The sequence below is a fragment of the Haliotis cracherodii genome, unplaced genomic scaffold, assembly GCF_022045235.1.
Source record: "Haliotis cracherodii isolate W230 unplaced genomic scaffold, xgHalCrac1.p SCAF_13, whole genome shotgun sequence".
Taxonomy (NCBI): Eukaryota; Metazoa; Mollusca; class Gastropoda; order Lepetellida; family Haliotidae; genus Haliotis; species Haliotis cracherodii.
The window spans coordinates 23,568,510-23,589,749 of record NW_027266268.1 but is presented as its reverse complement, the minus strand read 5'-3'; the positions used below and the strand labels follow the sequence as shown (position 1 = coordinate 23,589,749).

General features: G+C 42.6%; 2 protein-coding genes across 2 annotated transcripts in view; one reads left to right on the top strand and one right to left on the bottom strand.

Annotated features, from left to right (window-relative positions):
* LOC139459785 (centrosome-associated protein 350-like) overlaps positions 1–5,824 on the top strand; it is a 127,227-nt gene extending 121,403 nt beyond the window's left edge. The window contains exons 38-40 of the mRNA XM_071241452.1: positions 596–2,496; positions 2,938–3,076; positions 3,577–5,824. Coding sequence (XP_071097553.1) covers positions 596–2,496; positions 2,938–3,076; positions 3,577–4,232 — 2,696 coding nt within the window. The 3' untranslated portion in view covers positions 4,233–5,824. The remainder of the gene's footprint in view (positions 1–595; positions 2,497–2,937; positions 3,077–3,576) is intronic.
* Positions 5,825–11,796: 5,972 nt separating this feature from the next.
* LOC139459090 (box C/D snoRNA protein 1-like) lies at positions 11,797–21,016 on the bottom strand. Its single transcript, XM_071240532.1, has 8 exons — positions 20,780–21,016; positions 19,079–19,257; positions 18,623–18,708; positions 16,062–16,165; positions 15,150–15,218; positions 13,852–14,013; positions 12,928–13,052; positions 11,797–12,540 (listed from the first exon to the last, which is right to left on the bottom strand). The coding sequence occupies exons 1-8, from the start codon at positions 20,971–20,973 to the stop codon at positions 12,356–12,358; spliced, it is 1,104 nt and encodes a 367-aa protein (XP_071096633.1). The 5' UTR covers positions 20,974–21,016; the 3' UTR covers positions 11,797–12,355.
* Positions 21,017–21,240: the final 224 nt, after the last annotated feature.

Here is a 21,240-nt window from a genome sequence, read left to right as displayed (position 1 = left end):
TGTATATATGTTGTAGTTTCACTTTAAAATCAATGTGCAAACATTAAAATTATTATTGTGTGAAGTTGAAATATTGTCAATTTATTTGTGTATTTTGTTGAACATTGATGCAAGTGTCACATTGTGTAACCTGGTTCATAGCCTATTTCAGAAAGTTTGTGTATCACTTGAGAAAATGTGAACACGCAAGTGAAATTAGATTTCTTTCTCTTAATCAGTTATCATGCTTTCCTGCAGACTACAAACAGCTTTCTATACTCTGACACACTCATGTTGATGCTGGTGCTTGTGTTGTTTGATGTTGGTGGTGATTGAGAACAAATCATTACTGCATTTCAATGGAAGATGGGGGGCGGTCTGGTAACCGAGTGGTTAAAGCGTTCGCTCGTCATGCCTAAGACCCAGGTTCGATTCCCGACATGGGTGCAATGTGTGAAGCCCATTTCTGGTGTCCCCCGCCGTGATATTGCTGGAATATTGCTAAAAACGGCATAAAACCATACTCACTCACTCACTCAATGGAAGATGGTCACTGTTGATTTCCTTCTGTTAAATGCTAGGGTTCGATTGATCATTGTCTTCCACCTCTCCCCAGATCTGAAGCTGTCTCCAGTTCAGGAGGACAAATCAGGGAAGAAGAAATCACCGTTCCTCGACCGCATCTCTGAGGGCAGTGAATCCGACAAGTCTGGAGCATCAGGAAAGAAGGCAGAGCCAGGTCGACGTGACAAGTCCGAGTCTAGTGTATCAGAAGTCATCGAGGAATTATCCAATGTGGAGGACAGTGTTGTGTCAGAGAGAACCGTGTCTGGCATGTTCAAGGTCAAAACTGACCTGCCTGCTTTGGCTGACTCGCAGAGCAAACAGAGTCTCCATGACGATGACCCCTCCTACAGTATGACCTTCACAGATGCTGTGTCAGTGAGTCAGGACAATGCCAAACTACCTCTGAGTGTCCACAGTCGCCAGGATGTGCCTGACCAGAGTGTTGTGACAAGGGACAGGTCTGAGGTGTCTGTGTCTGAGCAGTTAGAGGAAGCCCTGTCTCTTCGATCTGAACAGACAACATCAGTGCCTTTAAGAATAGATCTGAACAAAGACTCGAGTGTTAAAGAAGGAAACAAAGCCAGTCAAAAATCCTACACAACAGGAATACCTGAATCTGACAGTGAGAATGAAACAAAATCTCATCACACATTATCCTATTCCACCACAAAATCCGAGGGCACTGCATCTCGCCCATCCAGTGAGAAGTCTGTGGCCAGTACAAATTACAGTCAGGACTTTGAAGAGGAAGATCTGTCCGAGTCCGAGAGGACACCTGTTGCTGCTCCAGCTGCAGCTCTGCCCAGCATCCGATCTGGCGGTGGCAGAACTGAGGAGGAGGTCAGTGAGGTCATCTCTGCCAGTCTTCCGTCCATCTCTGAGAAGAAGGCGTACAACAGGCAGGACACGTGGGACAACGCACTGCTGGCTGACGTCCTTGGAGGACTGGATGATTTGGAAGATGATGAAGATAAGACACCCACTGAGACTCCTCGGGAAGCATCACCACCTCCGATTGGTCAGGAGGAAAACAGTGCTCTCCTGATGACAGATCCGTTAGCGGACTTCAACCTTGCAGACAAGGTCCTGGTATGGGGCAGGAAGAAGGGGACATTGTTGTATAAAGGCAAGGTTGACTTTGCCCCGGGGATATGGGCTGGGGTGGAGTTGGACAAGCCCGAGGGTGATATGGATGGCACATCAGGGGGTAGGGAATATTTCTCGTGTCGTCCTCAGTATGGTGTGCTGGTTCATGGAAGTGATATATCTCCCCAGATGGAGATGGAGGAAAACTTGATGAATGATGTTAAAAGTCCAGACGACTCCGTCACAGATGTTTCTGCTGCGACGGAAACAGAACTTGAAAAGGAGATTCTTACTGCTGCGGAGAATGTTGAGTCCTTTGTGACGACTCCACCACAGTCACCGAGCAGCAAGAAGTCATGTGACATCAACAGTCTGGCTGATGACATCACAGACCATATTACAATGTCAATAGTGAAGGATTCGATGGAAACAATGGGGAACATCGCTGCCAAGCAAGCTGCACCAGGAAAGAAGGTTCCTCCTGCCACACTGCCGAAACCCAAACTCCAGCAGCAGACCGTCACGGCTGTCATTGAGAAAGTTCCTGATCAGACCACGGAGACGACAAAGTCTTCTTCTCCAAAGAACGTCAGTGCAGACAAGGCAACGAACAGTGTCATGGACAGTATGCTGAATGAAGCTATCTCACAGATGGTGTCTATCAGAAACAAACAGCGGAGTCGGACAGACGTGGGTAAAGATGCTCCGTCTGGTCAGATCAATGGTCATCTGTCGTCTGATGAACTTGATTCCCTGTCGGCTGGAGGGCTGTTGAACGGCGGAAGGGAACAGAAGCCTGATATCCTGGTGCTTGATGATGGTGCTGATCTCATTCAGAGGCCTGAGTCCCCAATGCCGGGAGAGGTGAGATATTGTTTGCTTTTATTAAAGGTGGATTTTTTGAGTGTATTACTTTAAACATATCAACAAAATTGCAGGCATATGTTTTGAAAGTTAGCTAATCACATTCACATACCAATGTGCATCAATGTATGACTGTGTAACATTGTGTGACTGTAGCGATGTGGCTGTAACATGGTATGACTGTGTAGCAATGTGTGACCAACATTGTGTGACTGTGTAGCGATGTGGCTGTAACATTGTGTGACTGTAGCAATGTGTGACTAACATTATGTAACTGTAGCAATGTGTGACCAACATTGTGTGACTGTGTAGCGATGTGGCTGTAACATTGTGTGACTGTAGCAATGTGTGACTAACATTGTGTGACTGTGTAGTGATGTGGCTGTAACATTGTGTGACTGTAGCAATGTGTGACTGTAACATTGTGTAACGGTGTTGCAGCACGGCCTGGAGGACCTGGACCAGGACATATCGGGCTTGTTGGGAATGGAGGAAAACGAATACTTTGATGACGACATGGGTCTCGTCAAAATGGGCAAACCTCCGCCTCCGTATCCTGGCGGACCAGATCAGGGCAGAGGTAAGACAAAACTGTAATACATGTACAGTAAAACACTTTCTGATGGGACAAAGCGACATGTACCAAGGATTTGTTAATCCTGGCAACTTTCTAAGATGCACTAGAATGTAGGCTGTAAGTGACTGGATTCACTGCTTCAGAACATGTATTTTGTCTCTGAAAGACAACATTTGACACAGAGACACAGAACACATTTGTGTTCAGAACTGCAGGTTAACAATTCTTTTTTGTCTGTATTTCATGAACTCAAATTATTTTTTCCCAGAATCTTATGGTAAAATTTATGTTTTTCACAAAAACACCGAAGTTCACAGAATATCAAAAGTTTGGTCCTCACCACTTCAGACATGATAAAGCCAAGATTATTTTTATGGTTTTATGAGATTTACAGCTACTGCACCTGGTGTGTCTGCTGCATCAATGCAGATGAAGCGATGCGTGATTGTGACATCAAGTTTTGTTGACTGACTCCTGTATTGAATGGTTTTTGTATGTTGTAGGAGGCGAGGCAGCTGCAGCTCCCCCTGTGCCAGAGGAGGTAGTGTTCGCTGTCCCCCACCAGCAGGACGAAGTGGAGTCCATCGTCGCCAGCGCCATCGACGTGTACTGGAACTGTCGCCGATGTGGTGAACCCATGGATAATGTGGAGCCTCCGGAAGAATACTTCAAGTCAGCCGAGAATGGACGCGATATGGCCAGTCATAGCAGACGCGTGTTTAAGCAACTTTTGTTTGACTTGACAGGGGAGATAATCCGGGAGATATATAAAGATGAGCATGAAGCAGACCCTCTTGCGTGGCAGAAACCGAGAAAGAAGCAAACGAAATATTACAAAGGGTTGTCACCACCCACGACGGTTGACCATCTGCGACCGATCGTTCAAAGTGCAGTTAGTGAAATCATGGGTATTAATGGGACACGGAACTCAGATAGGGCAGTTAATAAGTGGAATATTCGTAAAAAGCGTGACCATGTGGACAATGTACTCGTGCAGGAGCTCCGAGCCGAGGAGCCCAACTGGGTGAACTATGACGCAGACGAGATGTCGGTGAAGAATCATCTGACGGATGTCATCATGGAGGCTCTGCTGACCGACACTGTACACACACTGAACAAGATCTTCCAGAAGCGACACTACAGGTCACAGCAGAGCTAGACATGTGTGCAAGTGTTGGTTAAGGTTAGAATGTCAAATATCAGAGAGTTGGACAGTGTCACAGCAGAGCTAGACAGGTGCGTAAAAGTTAGAATATCATTGTCAACGGATCCAAAAGCTGTATAACTGAGACAGGCCCTACGTGATGTGGATCCACTTGCTAGATCTTGATCCTCAAACAACCTCAATCTGTGATAATTATGTAGTGATGGTCAAGATGAGAAGGAATTGGAGCAGTGGTCTGTTTGATCCCATCATATCGGATTTGTCTGTAATGGAATGGTTGGAGTTGTCTCTGGACTTTTGCGACTAATGAACCCAGAATCAGGACAGTGTTGCCAGGGAAACGACTCAAATCGCGTGAATAGTGGTGACGTTGGAAACTATCAAAACAAAGATGCATATTTCTACTTGTCCGAAGGATACTTTTAACATGGCAGATGTGTTTTGGGAGTTAGTATTCCCTGATTGGATATGTGACAGTATGTGTGACTTGATATGCTGAGTTTGGGCTGGTAACCCGCAGCACACAGTAAAGTCCCTGGACATGTAACAGGATGTGGACCTGTATGACAAGTAAGGGTTTGTTCCTGCCCTTATTCTCTTCCTCTGTGATGCATTTGTGTAGCCCTGGTTAGCTGCTTGTGTAGGTTACCTGTACATAGCTTGTATTTATTGTCTACCAGACTCACAGACGAAGGAGGCTAGTGTGCGATATATGATATATCTGCATGGTATACGGCTTGTATTCGTGTAGGTAAATGTGATGAAGGCGAGTAGCCGATGACTGTCTGTGTGTGCATCCTGTGGGGACTCTGTACCCTTCGGCTGCACAAGATGAAGGATGACAAAGGATGGGTATGAATAGTTACCTCCATCACCAGTTGCAGCTGATGAACACCAGCTGTTGTAGGATAAATTTCAGAAGCGAAGATGTTTAAAAAACCTCAGGATATGGTCAGGACTCATATGATAAAAAGCATGTGTACAATGTCCCAGAAACTGACAGGGATATTGGGCGTTATATGTAATTATAATGGTGATGATCTGACACTGGATCTACGAGACTCGTGTGAGACGTGTAGTGTGGGTCAAGCTCTGGTCCTGCTTCAGACTGTAGGGTTGATAACATGGAGCTTCCACAATGGCTGTTGAGCTATGTGTGTAACGGCCAGTTTACATCATGCAAGTCCATCTATAGACTTCACAGTCATCGAAATTATTGTTTTTGTATTATGTTGTAATTACTACAGGGCATGTGTCACCAGTCTGATGTAGAATGTCATGTATTCCTAGGTAGCAGTAATATGTATCAGGCAGTGTCTGTCATGTTGTCATGGATTATTCAAGCAGCTGTATATTTGTGACATGCACCATTCCATGAGGAGTTGAGTTAGCGGACATGGCAGTGCTCAATCTGACTTGCTGTTGTAGATCTGTCTCACATCACATTCCGTCCTCAGGACACAGGGTCGAGGGAGGGCTAGGCTGGTGGGTATTTGGGTGTGAGAGCGAAGGGGGGGACAGGTTAGTGAGTACTGGGGTGTGAGAGGGGAGGGAGGGACAGGTTAGTGAGTACTGCGGTGTGATGGTGCAGGGAGGGACTGGTTGTTGGTACTAGGGGATGGTGGTAGAGGGAGGGCTAGGCTGGTGGGTATTTGGGTGTGAGGGCGGAGGGAGGGACAGGTTAGTGAGTACTGGGGTGTGAGGGTGCAGGGATGGCCTGGTTGTTGGTACTAGGGGATGGTGGTAGAGGGAGGGCTAGGCTGGTGGGTATTTGGGTGTGAGGGCGGAGGGAGGGACTGGTTAGTGAGTACTGCAGTGTGAGGGTGCAGGGATGGCCTGGTTGTTGGTACTAGGGGATGGTGGTAGAGGGAGGGTTAGGCTGGTGGGTATTTGGGTGTGAGGGCGGAGGGAGGGACAGGTTAGTGAGTACTGGGGTGTGAGGGTGCAGGGAGGGACTGGTTGTTGGTACTAGGGGTTGGTGTTAGAGGGAGGGCTAGGCTGGTGGGTATTTGGGTGTGAGGGAAGAGGGACGGACAGGTTAGTGGGACACTGGGGTGTGAGGGTGCAGGGAGGGTCAGGATTGTCAGCCCTGAAGTGTTTAGTGTAGGGTAAGCGGGATGGGGGTTGGGGATGGTAGGCTCTAGGGTATGGTGGTACTGGGGTGTGTGGGTGGACAAAGGGTAAGTACTGTTCTCCTTCTTTCACCAGCATGAGCCTTGTGTGTCGGGGTGTAATGGGATGGTGGATGGAGAGTGGGAGTAGGACAAAGGGGTGATGAATGGAGTGCCGAAGTAAATGGGATGTGGTCAGAGTCCAGTAGAGGTTTGGGGTAGCAGTAGATGATAGAGCAAATCTCGGTATTGTCACCGACCTTTCCCGACCTTGACCCTGTGTTTTGACAGGTTATTCTGTCTCTGTGTTGCTCATCTTGTCTACATCCATTGATTCCAGCATCATGAACACTGTGCCTTATACCTCCACACACAATGTAGATACAATGTACCTGTAGGAGTGATTGTGCCAGAGATGAAGCTTTAAACAAATGTTAAAGACGAAACACGGCTATACAGGGCTGTAACAGTTCACCAAAGTGTTAGTAAATAGAGATGCATTGCCATGAATACCTTGTCATCAGGTTGTGTCGATACAATATGATACATGTATGTATGCGATATGTTACCGCTTATGGTATGACAAAAATTATATTAATTCCTGACAGTATTTGTTAGTTTAACGGAGTCAAGTATGCTAAATATGTCTTGGAAGGGCATCAAGTATTCCCACTGATGGTAGAACATGGCTCCCAAATGTTTTGAGTTTCATATATGGTATCACACTGTTTGTATACATTTTGTATCCAGGCTGAGTGTATGGTTGCAGCCGTAATAGTAGAAGTACATTCAGTTCACACACGGGGTAGCCAAGTGTTAATGCGTTGCCACCTCCAGCCGAAATACCCCTGTGATATTGCTGGAATATTGCTACAAGGAGCATAAAACAATATCCGCTCACTCACGCACACATATCTCCACGAGCCAAAGTATAGCGTCATTGTACAGAAGTATGCCTTCAGTCATTGTATCATTGCCATCAGTCGTTATTTATTTCAGCTATTTATTGCGGTCCTGTTCACATGGTCAGCGTACCTATCCGTGTCCTCTCATGTAGAAAGCTACTTTGTTTCTTTGTTTTGTTTTGAGTTGTTGTGTTGGTGCCATGTGACCCCTCGTGTTTCGACCTGAGTGATATTACACCCCCGACCTCAGACTGTTGTCAGGGCAATGACCTGAGGAAGCCATTTCAGGGCGTCAGAGAACTGATTCCGAACTCCCTCTCTGGACTAATAAGGATAATGTCCTCGTGGGCAAACTTAAATCATATGCTAGTCAGTGCTTGATAGGGATACTGAGAAAGAGATAAGGAGTGTATATTTTACGCTAAAGAGAAGCTGCAAATGTGTCGTTTCCATGGCAATGTGCTACTTGTGTAACAACATGTCCAACCGATCAGCCACGTTCACTCCTCAAGTGGAATACCAGGATTATCCCTATCAACTGTTGAGTAGCGTGTGTCATCACAAGTACTTGTAGAAAAACTGTAGAGCACCTGTAGACAAACAGCAGCGAACTCGTGACCTCAATGAACAAGCAGAGCAGTCCATTTTAAGGAGGGGAGTTCATTGTGTCTGCATGTGCAAATCATGCCATTATGCTTGACCTCCTGTTCAATTCATGGACTCTACCAATCTGAGAAAGCCATGAGTCATTCAGTGGGGAGAGGATGCAGGATGCAGGGCATGAGGAGGTGTGCATCCCCCCATTTTCCAAATCCCTGATTCCACATCTGTACAAGTCTTGTTCATTTCCAATGTTTGGAAACTGCTAAACTGATAATATATATTCCTAGTGGTGTAAATCAAAGCTGTGATCAATGCAATGTGTATAAACCAGGGCTGTGTAGGATTGTCTTGATATTTTCTGGTTAATGATAAAAGAAGGATTAGAAAGCGGAATATGACTAGGGTTCTTTTCCCGCATTAGACACACTCCATAAAGGAAACACAAGTACATGGCCCCTTGTTGCTGATGTACAGCTGGTTCTTGTGTGGAGATGAACTTTGTAGCAATGACATGATGTGGCCATGATGGCCAGGGTTGAATATATTTTCCCATCCTGAAAATTATTGTATAAACATGTTGAGAATTTAATCAGAATGGGTCTTTGGATTGTGTCAAGAGAAACATATACAGTGTACATCGTTATACTTGGCTGATGTCAAAATTCTAATTTAGGTTTGTTTTGTAGTTCATATGTTGCAAGAAAGTTGGGGCACATTCTTCTATAACTAATCACAGGTCTGATGTCCATATTACATACAGGGAACCCTCATTCATGCTTGCTCCATTATCTTGTTACGTCATCCCAAACTGGCTTCCACAGGAGATGTTGCTTTGGGCAGATCAAGGGATATCTGCTCAGGAATTGCAGCACAATGCTTTGCAGACCATTGTGATGTCATTGGTTACCATGACATCACAATCGAATGACATCACTAATCTCTGCCACTGAAGCTGGTACCTGTACTTTGTACACACCAGACACTGCTTATTACTGTTTGCAGACTGAAAAAGTGGGAAGAATAGTTTGGGATGGTGAATAGAATCTCGTCCTTGTGCCTTTTGATATCAAATGTCTTGATATGTCATAGAAGATGATGTAACTGTCGGGCAGTAATGGCATCAGCGCCATGGCAAATTATTGACAATGTCTTGAACTAAGGATAACTTGACATATTTAATAGGTCTCAGGACTCAGTGCATGTTTGAGTTTTGAATTGCTAAATGTCGAAGATCTGAAGAAGACAATTGCATGACAGGCAATATTGAGGTACCAAAGTGCCTTTTGTTGAGGAACAAGGGGAGATAACCTCAGGGCTTGCTGCCGGAGTATTTGTGATTGTTTCAGTGCTGAGGGAGAGACTGTGCTATGGATATTGATAATTCACTTCTTTCAACACACTGAAATTACTATGGGTATTTTTCTTTCCAAAATTTTGGATCTTGAAATTTGCATACATATATAAATATATATATAAATATATGAGTATTATTAGCAAATGTATGTATATTTTTTATATTTTGATGTACAAATTGAAATTAGCTCATGTGCAAATAATGTTTCATGTACATTAAATAAATCCATCCATCTGATCATTTTTGTGGTGTTTTGTGTATAATTAAATGTGAAGTTTACACCCTATACAGCTTTTATGTTGGACAAGAGGCCCGTCACATGGAAGTAAGAGTGTGTGAAGGACTTATTTTGACATTCCTAAGTTTTTCACAAGACTGTATTCTTGGAATGAAGTAAACACTGTCAGACTACTTACACATTCCTGGGGAAACCTCTGAGAATTCCCCATCATGAATACATGCAGAAGGGTTATAGCATACTTTTGGAAATGTCCGGGAGTTTGACTGCAAGCCCATTCACAAATGTCCTCGGTACAGTCGACCCATTGACCCATTGCAGTGGACACAACAAAGAAATGAGCATTCAACCATCCATTCAATCCCTGACTGACAGTGGCAGTCTACAGCAATTGATGACTTTGTTCAGTATCTATCTGACAGCTTTCATACTGTTTGGGACCCATGAAGATCCGGGTTGGAATAGGTCCTCAGCAAACCATGCTTGTCCGAAGAGGCGAATAGCGGGATCGGGTGGTCAAACTCGCAGACTTGGTTGATCCCAATTGCGTGGGTCGATACTCATGATGTCAACCACTGGATTGTTGGGTCCACGCTTGATTATTTACAGACTGCTCTCATATAGCTGGAATATTGCTGAGTGTGGTGTTAAACAACATAACTATGACGCATCGCTTGTGTACTATAACATCAGCGTTAGCCAGCTCTTCGAAAGTTCAGTGTAGGGTGAAAAACGGAAGTTATACCTTCACAGTGGGCGTTCTCCCACTTTTTACATATTTAACGTCCCACCAAGCAAAAACCCAGCTGTATAGCAGCGGCCTGTAAATTATCGAGCCCCGACAATCGGCCCAGACAATCCAGTGATTGCTATGAGTCGCGAGCCACTCCCTCGACCTACGGTGTCACGCAACCAACCAAGTCACTGAGCCTGACCACCCGGTCTATTAAGTCACCACTTACGAACAGGATAGTTGGCTGGGGGAGGAGGGATGTTTATAGTTACCGCGTAAGGCATAAGACGGAAGGTATTATCTAGTATGAAACCTTCCTAGGGAAGAGACCCTTGAAGAATAGGTCTTCAGCAACCCATGCTTGCCATAAAAGGCGACTATGCCTGTCGTAAAAGGCAACTAACGGGATCGGGTGGTCAGGCCTGCTGACTTGATTGATGCATGTCATCAATCCCAATTGCGTGGATCGATGTTCATAACTGGAATATTGCTGAGTGCGGCCTTAAACAACAAACCAAACCAAATCCTAGGGAAGAAATAAATGATGTTTAGTAATGATGACAATAATTATATTTATCAGGCTAATTATTCCTCATGCACTATGACATGCTTGACACGCGCACTGAAAAGTTTCTAAGAGATGGACTTGGCCGAAGATATGAGTCTTGAGAAGTGTGCTTTGACATAGAATTGACAGGACAGGATCAAGTTCAAATGGTAGCTGGGGCCATGAAACTGCTGCTGCGAATGAGATGGACTTTTCTCCATTGTGTGTTGATGGGATAACCAGGACAGCCAGGAGATACTTTTCCTGATGTAGGAGTTGGTTGGTTGGGTTTGTTTGTTGTTTAACGCCGCACTCAGCAATATTCCAGCTATATGACAGCGGTCTGTAAATAATCGTGTCTGGACCAGACAATCCAATGATTAATATCATATGCATCGATCCATGCAACTGGGATCGATGACATGCTTCTACCAAGTAAGCGAGCCTGACCACCCAATCCCGTTAATCGCCTCTCACAACAAGCATAGTCACCTTTTACGGCAAGCTTGGTTTGCTGAAGACCTATTCTACCCGGACCTTCACGGGTCTGATGTGGAAGTGATCTGGCTGGTTTGTACGAAACAATCAAGTCACACTGGTGTTGTTTGTTTGTTTGTTGGTTAACTATCTATTACTTATTTTCGCTGCCTCCAAGAAACTCTGACATGACAACTCTTCACTTACAGCAAACAGATGTGATTTAGGTGAAATTGGGAACATACTGAAGTACCAGAAACCTTCCACTCTTCACATCACACGATGCCACAACTGAGCATGTTCTTTTATATCCTCAGCAATTTTCAAGCCATATGACGGTGGCCTGAAAATAGTCAAATCAGGGCCAGGCAAGCCAATGTTAAACGGATTTGGAATACGATGACACCACTCAGCCAAGTCAAAGAGCCTGACCATCCGTTTCCACTTTTGGTTGACTCTTTTGAGATTTCACTTTTGGGTGGTTCTTTGACCTTGAATCCAGTGGTGTTGACAATCACTTCCAGTTGCCGCTGTTTATCGCGCAATTTGACACAAATCACAAACTACATATTTTACATATCCTTCATGTTTATTCAACTGTAAAAACCTACAGCAAGTCATTCAGCATATGCAACAATGATGTCAACATGAATCTCTCGATAGTCCATTACCAACCCATGCTGCAGTCAGGTTCAAACTTCACAGAAATATAATGTGTTTCAACAAACAATCTTTCATTTCGTCCTTTGTGTTCATAAAATATGGAGCAATCTTTTCAATATAAATCAAAGGGTGAGTGAGTGTGGTTTTATGATGCTTTTAGCAATTTTTCCAGCAATATCACGACAGGGGACATCAGAAATGGGCTTCGCTTATCGTACCCTTGTGGGGAATCGAACCAGGGTCTTTGGCGTGACTAGTGAACGCTTTTTCCACTAGGTTACCTGACCACCCCATAAATCAAAGAATGACTTACCAATTAATCTTCCAACTCCAATCTTCTAGGAGTATACTTGTAACTACCAAGCTGTCCCCGATACCTCGGACTGACCGAGCCTTACTCGCCCACCAAGCAATATTCCAGCTATATGGTGGCTGCCTGGACCAGACTTTCAGTTAGGTACTTAATTGTTATTATGAGTCTTAGCCCTACAAGGCATTTACATTTGAACCCTCATCTGAAACCATGGCTACATTATTGGTGACATTCAAATCTCTTTGCCCCAATGTTGAGTTGCCTCCCTTGTGTTGGGGCTTCTGCTGATGTGGTGTAAAATCTCTTTGTCTGGAGAAGTTTCCTCGTCTTCTGTCTTGCCACAGCTTGTCTTCCTCCTCTGTAGACACAGAGACAGACAGGTCAGACACACAGATAGGTTAGACATATTAGATACAGACAGGTCAGACACACAGACAGATAATGGTCATAACATAGTAGGAGTAAAAGCTATTTTTCGCTTTTGAAGTTCAGAATGTAGAATTCTTTCAAATTGGTTTATGCAAATATATAACCTTTCCATTTTCACAACTTTCTCTTTTCCCCAAAAATAGTTTGTTTAGACATGTGAGATCAAAATTAGACAAATATTAGTATTTTTCGCTTATGTATATGTTTATAATTAATGTTTATGTTTATGACCCTCAAACTCCCCATGAAACAGCCATGTTTGTCGGTGAGCCTCTGCGATACACCTCCAACACCCAGCCCTAGTCGTTATACTCACCCTTAGACAGGAGGTTGTAGTTCTGGCTGCAAGTACGTAGGACGACATTGATCGTGGGGTATTCCACTACACACTTCCCGCGGAGGTTCTCCAAGACAGACTTGCTGAGGTCCAGCTCATGATACCTACGTAAGAGAAGTCAGAGTAAGGGACATTAATCTTTCAGTTATCTCCTATCATACAGAGCTGGGATCTGTTCACATTTACGACCCAGGTCCCCGACCTAGTCCTGACCCTACTCTGGTCTACGCTGCAGGTCTCAAGAGTTGGGTACCAACTGTCCAGTTGGAAATTGTTTTATAGACGCTCTGGCGAAAAGTATTCAGATACATGAATGAACAGATCTGGTCATGTTTATACAGAAGTTGACATGTCTCCACTCAAACATAGGAAAGTCAGAACGAATACATACATGAGTGAGTTGGGTTTAACGCCGCTTTTAACAGTATTCCAGTTATATCACGGTGTGTCGTCTTAATTTGGGAGGAAAGCCCAGTGATGCAGGTCTCAGATGTTTACCACTTCAGTGAAACCCTCGAGCACGGGTATGGTGCTGACAAACCCAGAAACATAATCAGGGCGAACCGTGATTCGAATGTGATTAGGTTTCTGGCGCACCCAAGAGACACAACTCTGCACAGTGAATCGCGGCACCTTCGACGACTGGGCCACCAATGCCCCTTCATGTGCACAGACAGAAAGAAATTAATATTAGCAACTTATAGTGTTACCCTGGAGATTTATTGTTACACAATATAATATGTGACAGACCACAGGTGTGGGTAGTCATGTGGGTACCCAGGCCCCACTGACCTCAGTGTTATGTGCCCCATCTCTAATATCATGCATCACTGGACCAATCACCCATGCCCCTAGTGGATTAAAGGGAGTACTTTCTAATGTAGACATCATGTACCAACACACCTGACATCGTTAGCCGGTCTGCCTTCAGCCTTCATCAACAGGCAACACCCAGCCACGCCCACCTCCACGTACTGCCGTAGTTGATGCAGTACGAGAGGGTCAGCCTCATTCTGGTGGAGATATTTATTCAGGAGGGTTTCCAGAGTAAGGCTCTGATTCTGCCTGCAAAACCATACTCTTCTTAGAATACATGTCAAACAAAAACGGTTCGCATTTGATATCTTAATACAAGTATAATATCATTGATAAATAGATATCTGTAATAAACATGCAGATAGACTCGTGCAACCTTAAAATACTGTTAGGTACAACTTTTTCACACAAACAGCTTTTCAGGATGGTTTCTCTGACAAAAATATAAAGAAAATATGGTTTAGTGCCACAGTCTGATATGTTGCCATGGTTACAGCTACATCACAGCATCCAAAGTCAGGACGAGGCAAACCAGTGGTTGGCATCATGTGCTTGAGCAATAGTCGAATCTGTCAGCGCAGTGTGAGCCGGAAGAAGCCACAGCACAAATTGTAATTACTCCATCCTGTATTTGTTGTCATTTTGTGTGTGTTTAATGCGACACTCAGCAATATTCCAGCTATATGACAGCAGTATGTAAATTTTGATTGTTTGTTTCTTGTTATACACCGCACTTGGCAATATTCCAGCAATATGACAACGGTCTTTAAATAATTGAGTCTGGACCAGACAATCCAGTGAATGACATCATGAACATCAATCTGCACAATTGGGATATGACATGCATCGTAAGTGGCGACCAACGCGATCAGCTGATCCCGTTAGTCGCCACTTACGACAAGCATAGTCGCCTCTTTCAATCTCAAAGGATTCCTTTCTGTACCAAGCAATCCAGTGACTGACATCATGAGCATTGTCAGCAACAAGCAAGGAATGCTGAAGGCCAATTCTAGCAGGTAAGTTCTACGACTAGCTGAAGTTCCCGTGACCTATTCTCTTCTTGAAAGCAAAATATGGTTGCATCTGTTTCCCTACTTTTTGGTGTGTTTTTGTAAAAATATGTTTTACATATTTTCAAATACAGACATTGTACAGTATAAATATTACCAAATAAATAAGACATGTTTCAGTGTATGATTGAGTTGTTTAAGCAATATTCCAGCAATATCATGGTGGGCAACACAAGAAATGGGCTTCACACATTGTACCCATGTGGGGTATCAAGCCAGGAAACTTCACTATTTCTAAATAACAAATGCAACTTTCTTTTGCGCCAGTAGACAAATAAATACATATGGTAGTGTCATAATATCCAGTCGACCTACTTCTTGTCCATGAAGCTTGCATCAGCATGGGGGAACTTCCATTCAATCTGCCACAGAATCTCCTTTGTTCTAGGGAAGGCAAGAGGAAGAAACGATTGAGTGAATGAACAAAAGATAATCTGCTGTTTGTTTTTTGTTTAACGGCGCACTCAGCAATATTCAAGCTGTATGACCACGGTCTGTGTATAAAAAAGTCTGGACCAGAAAATCCAGTGATCAACATCATGAGCACTGATCTATGCAACTGGGATATCATGACATGCATCAAACAAGTCTGTGAGCATGAACGCCCAATCCCATAATTTGCCTCTTACAACAAACATAGTCACCTCTTACATCAGGCATAAGTTGCTGAAGACCTATTCTTTACCCAAATCTTCGCACCTCTAATCTACTGTGTTTCAATGTTTTCAATGTAGAGCCATGCTACTGTAGATTTATCATTCATATCACTAGTACTTAAAATTGAAACTGACTATATCGGCAGCTAGGTCACTATAGACATGATAGAGTGAAATTAGTTGATCTGATTTGAAAGCTCTGATTAACCAATCAGGTATTCTACAATGTCATGGCAGAAAGTGCTCATGTAAGGATTGTCGTGTCAGCAATATTACAGATGTCAATACTGCCTGTTAATATTCAAGTAAGTGTGAAAAACCCTGGACCAGAATCACACTTTCTACATTTATTCTAGAACTAATAAACACAACCAAACCATTTATCTCATTCGACAAATTAACAAAACAACACATACTGACATCGAAAACAATATAGTTGTTTCAGGTAACTGATCTTTCTCATAATGATTTCTTTCATCATCTAGAAAATTGTAGATAAAAAGGTTGACGATCATGTGTATTTTCTTCTATATTACCCAACAACAAATGACTGGAAATGTTGAGAGTTTACCTGTAGAGGAAGATTGTGCGATTATTCTTGCGTTTGGACATCGGATATGGCATAGTTCTCAGTTCAATACCCAGGGATTCAGCATGGCGGATTAATTTCATTAGCTGAAATTGCAACGTCAAAATGACATGTTAATGTTTACAAGAACTAATAATCATCTGGAAGGTTGGCACAGCCACTTGAATGCCAAGATGAACTGGATGTCTTGAAATCACTTGAAACTAGCCACACCAGACATCTAGTCCAGCTGGCCCATGGTGCCAAGCCTCCACCACGGAAGATAAATATGTGTACCTCGATGGTCAGCTGCCCAGACTCCGAGACAGACACCAGCAAGGAGAAATATCTTCCTTAACATCAGCAGATGCAGTAGGAATCCTTATTAAATTACATTAAAAAGATTCTGTTAGCTTGTATTTATCTGTTGCTGGACTGGTTCATTTTCATCACTCAGGGGGAGACGGGTAATTAGTCAGTGATCAACCAAGCGATTACTTACCGTAATTAAATCCCCTAAAAGCGTAGGCCAAATGGGAAGTAGTCCAATGGGGAGGACACTGTTTACAATACCAAGATAAGTTGTATGCTTATAAATTCCTCAGGTAATACCTTCTGGGTGATGTGTACCCCTTGACTGACAGGATACGACTATCAGCTTGGGTGACAAGGTGTTTGAGGGTACATCAAAACAAACTGTTGCAAAGTGTTTGCTTGTTGCCATATTTGTAGGCGAGTTCCAAATGACAATTCATTATTGTTTAGGCTCTGTGCGTCACGTAAATCTAAGGTCAGTGTTAATATTCATTATATGTTGTCATTTCAAAGTGCAGAGCTTGAAAAAGGCATATTTTTTCATGTGTACCATCGCTATGGCGGGGTAGATGGAAATTTATGAAACATTATTGACTAATGCCCCGGCTATCTTTCCAAGCCACCCATCACTCATTCTCAGCTGACGTGCAGGATGTCCCGTCTTCAATTCCTCTTTAGATTTGTATTACTCCATAATGGTGAGTGAGTGAGTTAATTGGGTGAAACACTGCATTGAACACTATTTTTGCATCACTGCATGATAGTTGAATGGGGAGCACATCCCAAAGGCATGAAGGTTTTGCACGTTAACCACATTGGTGAAACCCACCATTGACAAATCAACAATCAATATCAGGGCACATCTGGGATTTAAACCCATATAGATTCTGGAATGCATAAGGGAGACAACTCTGCACAGCAAATTCCTTTGTCTTAGACGACCGGTTCACCCCTGCCCTCTACTCATGAAAATATAAAAGCAAATAAAACAAATGCCTAAACAAGAAATATTTCAGTATCCATACAAAAAACTAGAATTGTCCATTTAAATGTAAAATGGGCCCATAGGCACTGATAGTGATAGGGCCTGTATCGCTCACCTGGATATTTACGCAATCATGACAAAATATACATTTACTTTGTACAATTATATAATACTGCAAATATTTCGTAATCATTGTAATTTTGATTCTTGATTTAATTTAAAAGGGGTTGATGGCAAATCTGACAGCATGACTGTGTACTTGTCAAGATACAAATGTAGAATAAAGATCTGAACCGTTTCCATGTTATGATCCAGGATCTAAGTTTCCTGAGGCAAGGCTGGACCCTAGGACGAATCCTATTGGCATAAATGTATTATTCTCTTCATAACAAACAAATGTATACAATGTATCTGTTTAGGGTTGGGATAATATAGGTTTACATGTTATGGTCAAGGTTCTAACTCCTTTGGGAGTGCCAGACAGATGAACAGAAGGGCCAGTCCTGGTAGCATATATGTATTTGTCTTGTTATACTAAGCAATTACATGTATACATGTATATGGTAATAGGGTGGGGATCTCAACTGTTTCCAAGTTTTCACCCAAGAACTTAATCACTAAGGGTGTGGCAAGACCCCAGGCTCAATTCTAATATATGATTGTGTCTGTCTCTTTATGCCCGGCAATTGTATATATGGTTATGGGGTGGGGATCTCAACTGTTTCAAAGTTAAGTCTCCAGGCATGGAGCAGGACCCCCAGGCAATCCTGGTACCATCCTGGTAGTATATGTGCATTCCTCTCATTATACTCAGCAATTGTAAATATGGTTATACGGTGGGGATCTTAACTGTGTCCAAGTTATAACCTTTTTGGCTCTGCCCCTTAGCCCCTGGGGGGTCAGCCCTTTCACTTGTACAATTTCGACTTCTCATCCCCGGAGAATGCTTCCACCCATATATGATTGATATCTATCTCTTAGTTCCAGAGAAGAAGTCGTTTAAAGCAATAACGCCAAATTACCCCTATTTGGCCCTGCCCCACCCCTCAGTCCCCTGGGGGGTCAGCACTACCATTTGTACAATTTTTAATTTTTCCATTGTGTGGTTCAGAAGAAGAAGTCGTTTGAAAAGATTTTTGACGTATGTACGACACAGTATGGCATAAGCTCACCTTGGTCCTTCGCCCAGGGTGCCTTCGGACCCGGTGAGCTAATGAAATTATAATGTTGTTTCCAGCTAATCATAGTTTAGACAAGCATTTACCGCTTTTGGTTTGTCATGTTTGATCTTCAGGAAGTCCCGCTGACAACTGTGGTTTCTTCGACTGCCATCCTCCAGAAAGCGATAATCTGAATTTGAAAAATAATTGTTCAGAGGATATGTGTTACAGATATCGTTGCACAAACAACATCATTCACGTCATCAAGACACTGATTATACATTCACCATCATAATAAGAGTGAGTGAGTGAGTATGGTTTTACGCCACTTTTAGCAATATTCCAGCAATATCACGGCGGGGGACACCAGAAATGGGCTTCACACATTGTACCCATGTCAGGAATCGAACCCGGGTCTTCGGCATGGCGAGCGAACGCTTTAACCACTAGGCTACCAAACGGCCACATCATAATAAGACCTTTCACATAACAAGACCTTTCACAAATTATTCAAGATGACAAATAAATATGAAGTGATTTTCTTCTACTTTCTAGCTTACCGCTAAGTAGATGAGTGTCTGTGAATCCCTTCATTGCAACGTGGGCTGTTTTGTTACGTCTTCCATCACAGCCTGTGACCACCTTGTGTTTGTTGACACATGGCAGCGAGCATGTGCGTTGATCACATCCAGGACAGCGGTATTTGGCTGGGTTATCTCCACACACCTGACACTGGACTCTGTATAGTCAGTGGTGAAACAATATAACTGCCTAACTCATGTGAAAATTGATTTTTAACTTAAATATGTTTAACAATACTGCATGCATCAAAACAGCACAAAATTGGTTCAAAGAAAACCATGATTGGTGGTAACCGAAAGCACAATACGTAATAAGCGCCCAGGGTGCTCTCAAAATTAGAAATAGGGGGCTCTTATTAGCATATTATTTTGGTGAAAAAAAAAGAAAAGTTGAAAGATAAATTTCGTAGTTTATGCTGACAGCCTGAAATGTTTATATACGAGAGATATATTTTTCCAGAATTTAATTTCCCATAATTAAGGGTGCACATAACACACGAGTGCATATTACACGCAAATAAATAAGTCTTTTGTACTTTGATCAATTGGAAGGGGTGCTTATTGGGATTGTTCACTAGCCAATATATTAGCAAATGTTGCTGTGGACGCTTATTGCGTCGAATACGATATATGTATTAAACTGTATATAATTGAGTTTAATATGATTATGATTTGGAACTGAAGAAGAAGTGTTTTGAACGAAAAATACATTAAAAACAATATGTCACATGACATCACACCAGCATGTTAATATCTAAAAATATCCACTGTCAATACATATGCAGCAATAGTTTGTTTATTAATGCAGGTTGAATATTATATATTGATGAAGCAAGTGTTGAACATCCTACCATATCCCCAATCTCATTAAAATCAGATCTTAGTTCTCGCTACCGCTAAACAAAGATCTGAGGAAATCCCATTACGGGTCACGCCAGACCAACCTTGTGCGAACTTTGACCGACCAATGGTATGACCAATCAGAAGGCAGCTTTCTTGTGTTTTACGGCACTAATTTCAAATTGGCGATTACGCTTCGAAACATATTTTGACAAATTCTCGATTACAAATTTAAAACCTGAAGAAAAGAACATTCTGTGATGGCTAATAGATGGTCTAGATTGTATGGATTCAGTCATTAAACCCGTAACTATCGTTCGGAATACCCCATGTAAAAGTATTCGAGGTTGCATGATTAGACATCACATTCCCACTGTCACTTTCACAATCTGGTAAGCGATGCTCTGATCGGTCGGATGAAAGGTCGTTCTGACGTGACCCCTAATGGGATGTCCTCAGATCTTTGTTTAGCGGTAGCGAGAACTGAGGTCTGATTTCAATGAGATTGACCATATCCCCTAAACCAGGAGATATACCAAGCCTATAATAGAACATGAGGAAAGTGAAGGGGTTTGAATTGGTAGTGTTTAAGATCCATCATGTCAATGGGCACGACAAAAATGAGAATCTATTTCAAACTCCAAAATATATTAACATTTTACTCCAATGGCTTAATCATGTTAATAGCCACATCAACAAAACATATGTTGTACATTAATAATTGGTAACTATAGTAAAATTGTGGTTCGAATCAGAAATAAGATCTCCGAATCTTAATTACTTTCCGAAATTAACGCATCTGAATATTTCAGCAGAGTATATATATAAGTTATAACTTACGTTGATCTGATCTCCAAATGTGGAGGCTCAACAATTTCAGATGTTGGCTTATTTGTGTCTTGGTCTACATGGTTCAAAGTCGTGTTTTCATCTACAGTTGCTGGTTCATCTGCAATTTCGTCGACATGGTCCATGTTTACATCCTTAACGCCAACAGACGTTGTCTTATCAGTGTCTTGGGCGTCGAGGTCCATGCTTAATTGTCTGCTTCTGGTTTGTTTTGGTTTTTCTCAAAAGCACGTGTGTACCATAACAAAAGTCAGAAACATTCCTAAAACGAAATACAGTCATAAATGTAGTTACCATCTTTCGAAATACAGAAAATGTTTATATCTCAAAACATACTAAGCAATCACTTAGCTTAAATTGCGAAACAACATACTTTTCTTTGAGAAAAGTTGGCATAATTTATTACATTTTGTAAATTTATATCGATCACATTCTTAGTTTTGTAACATAGA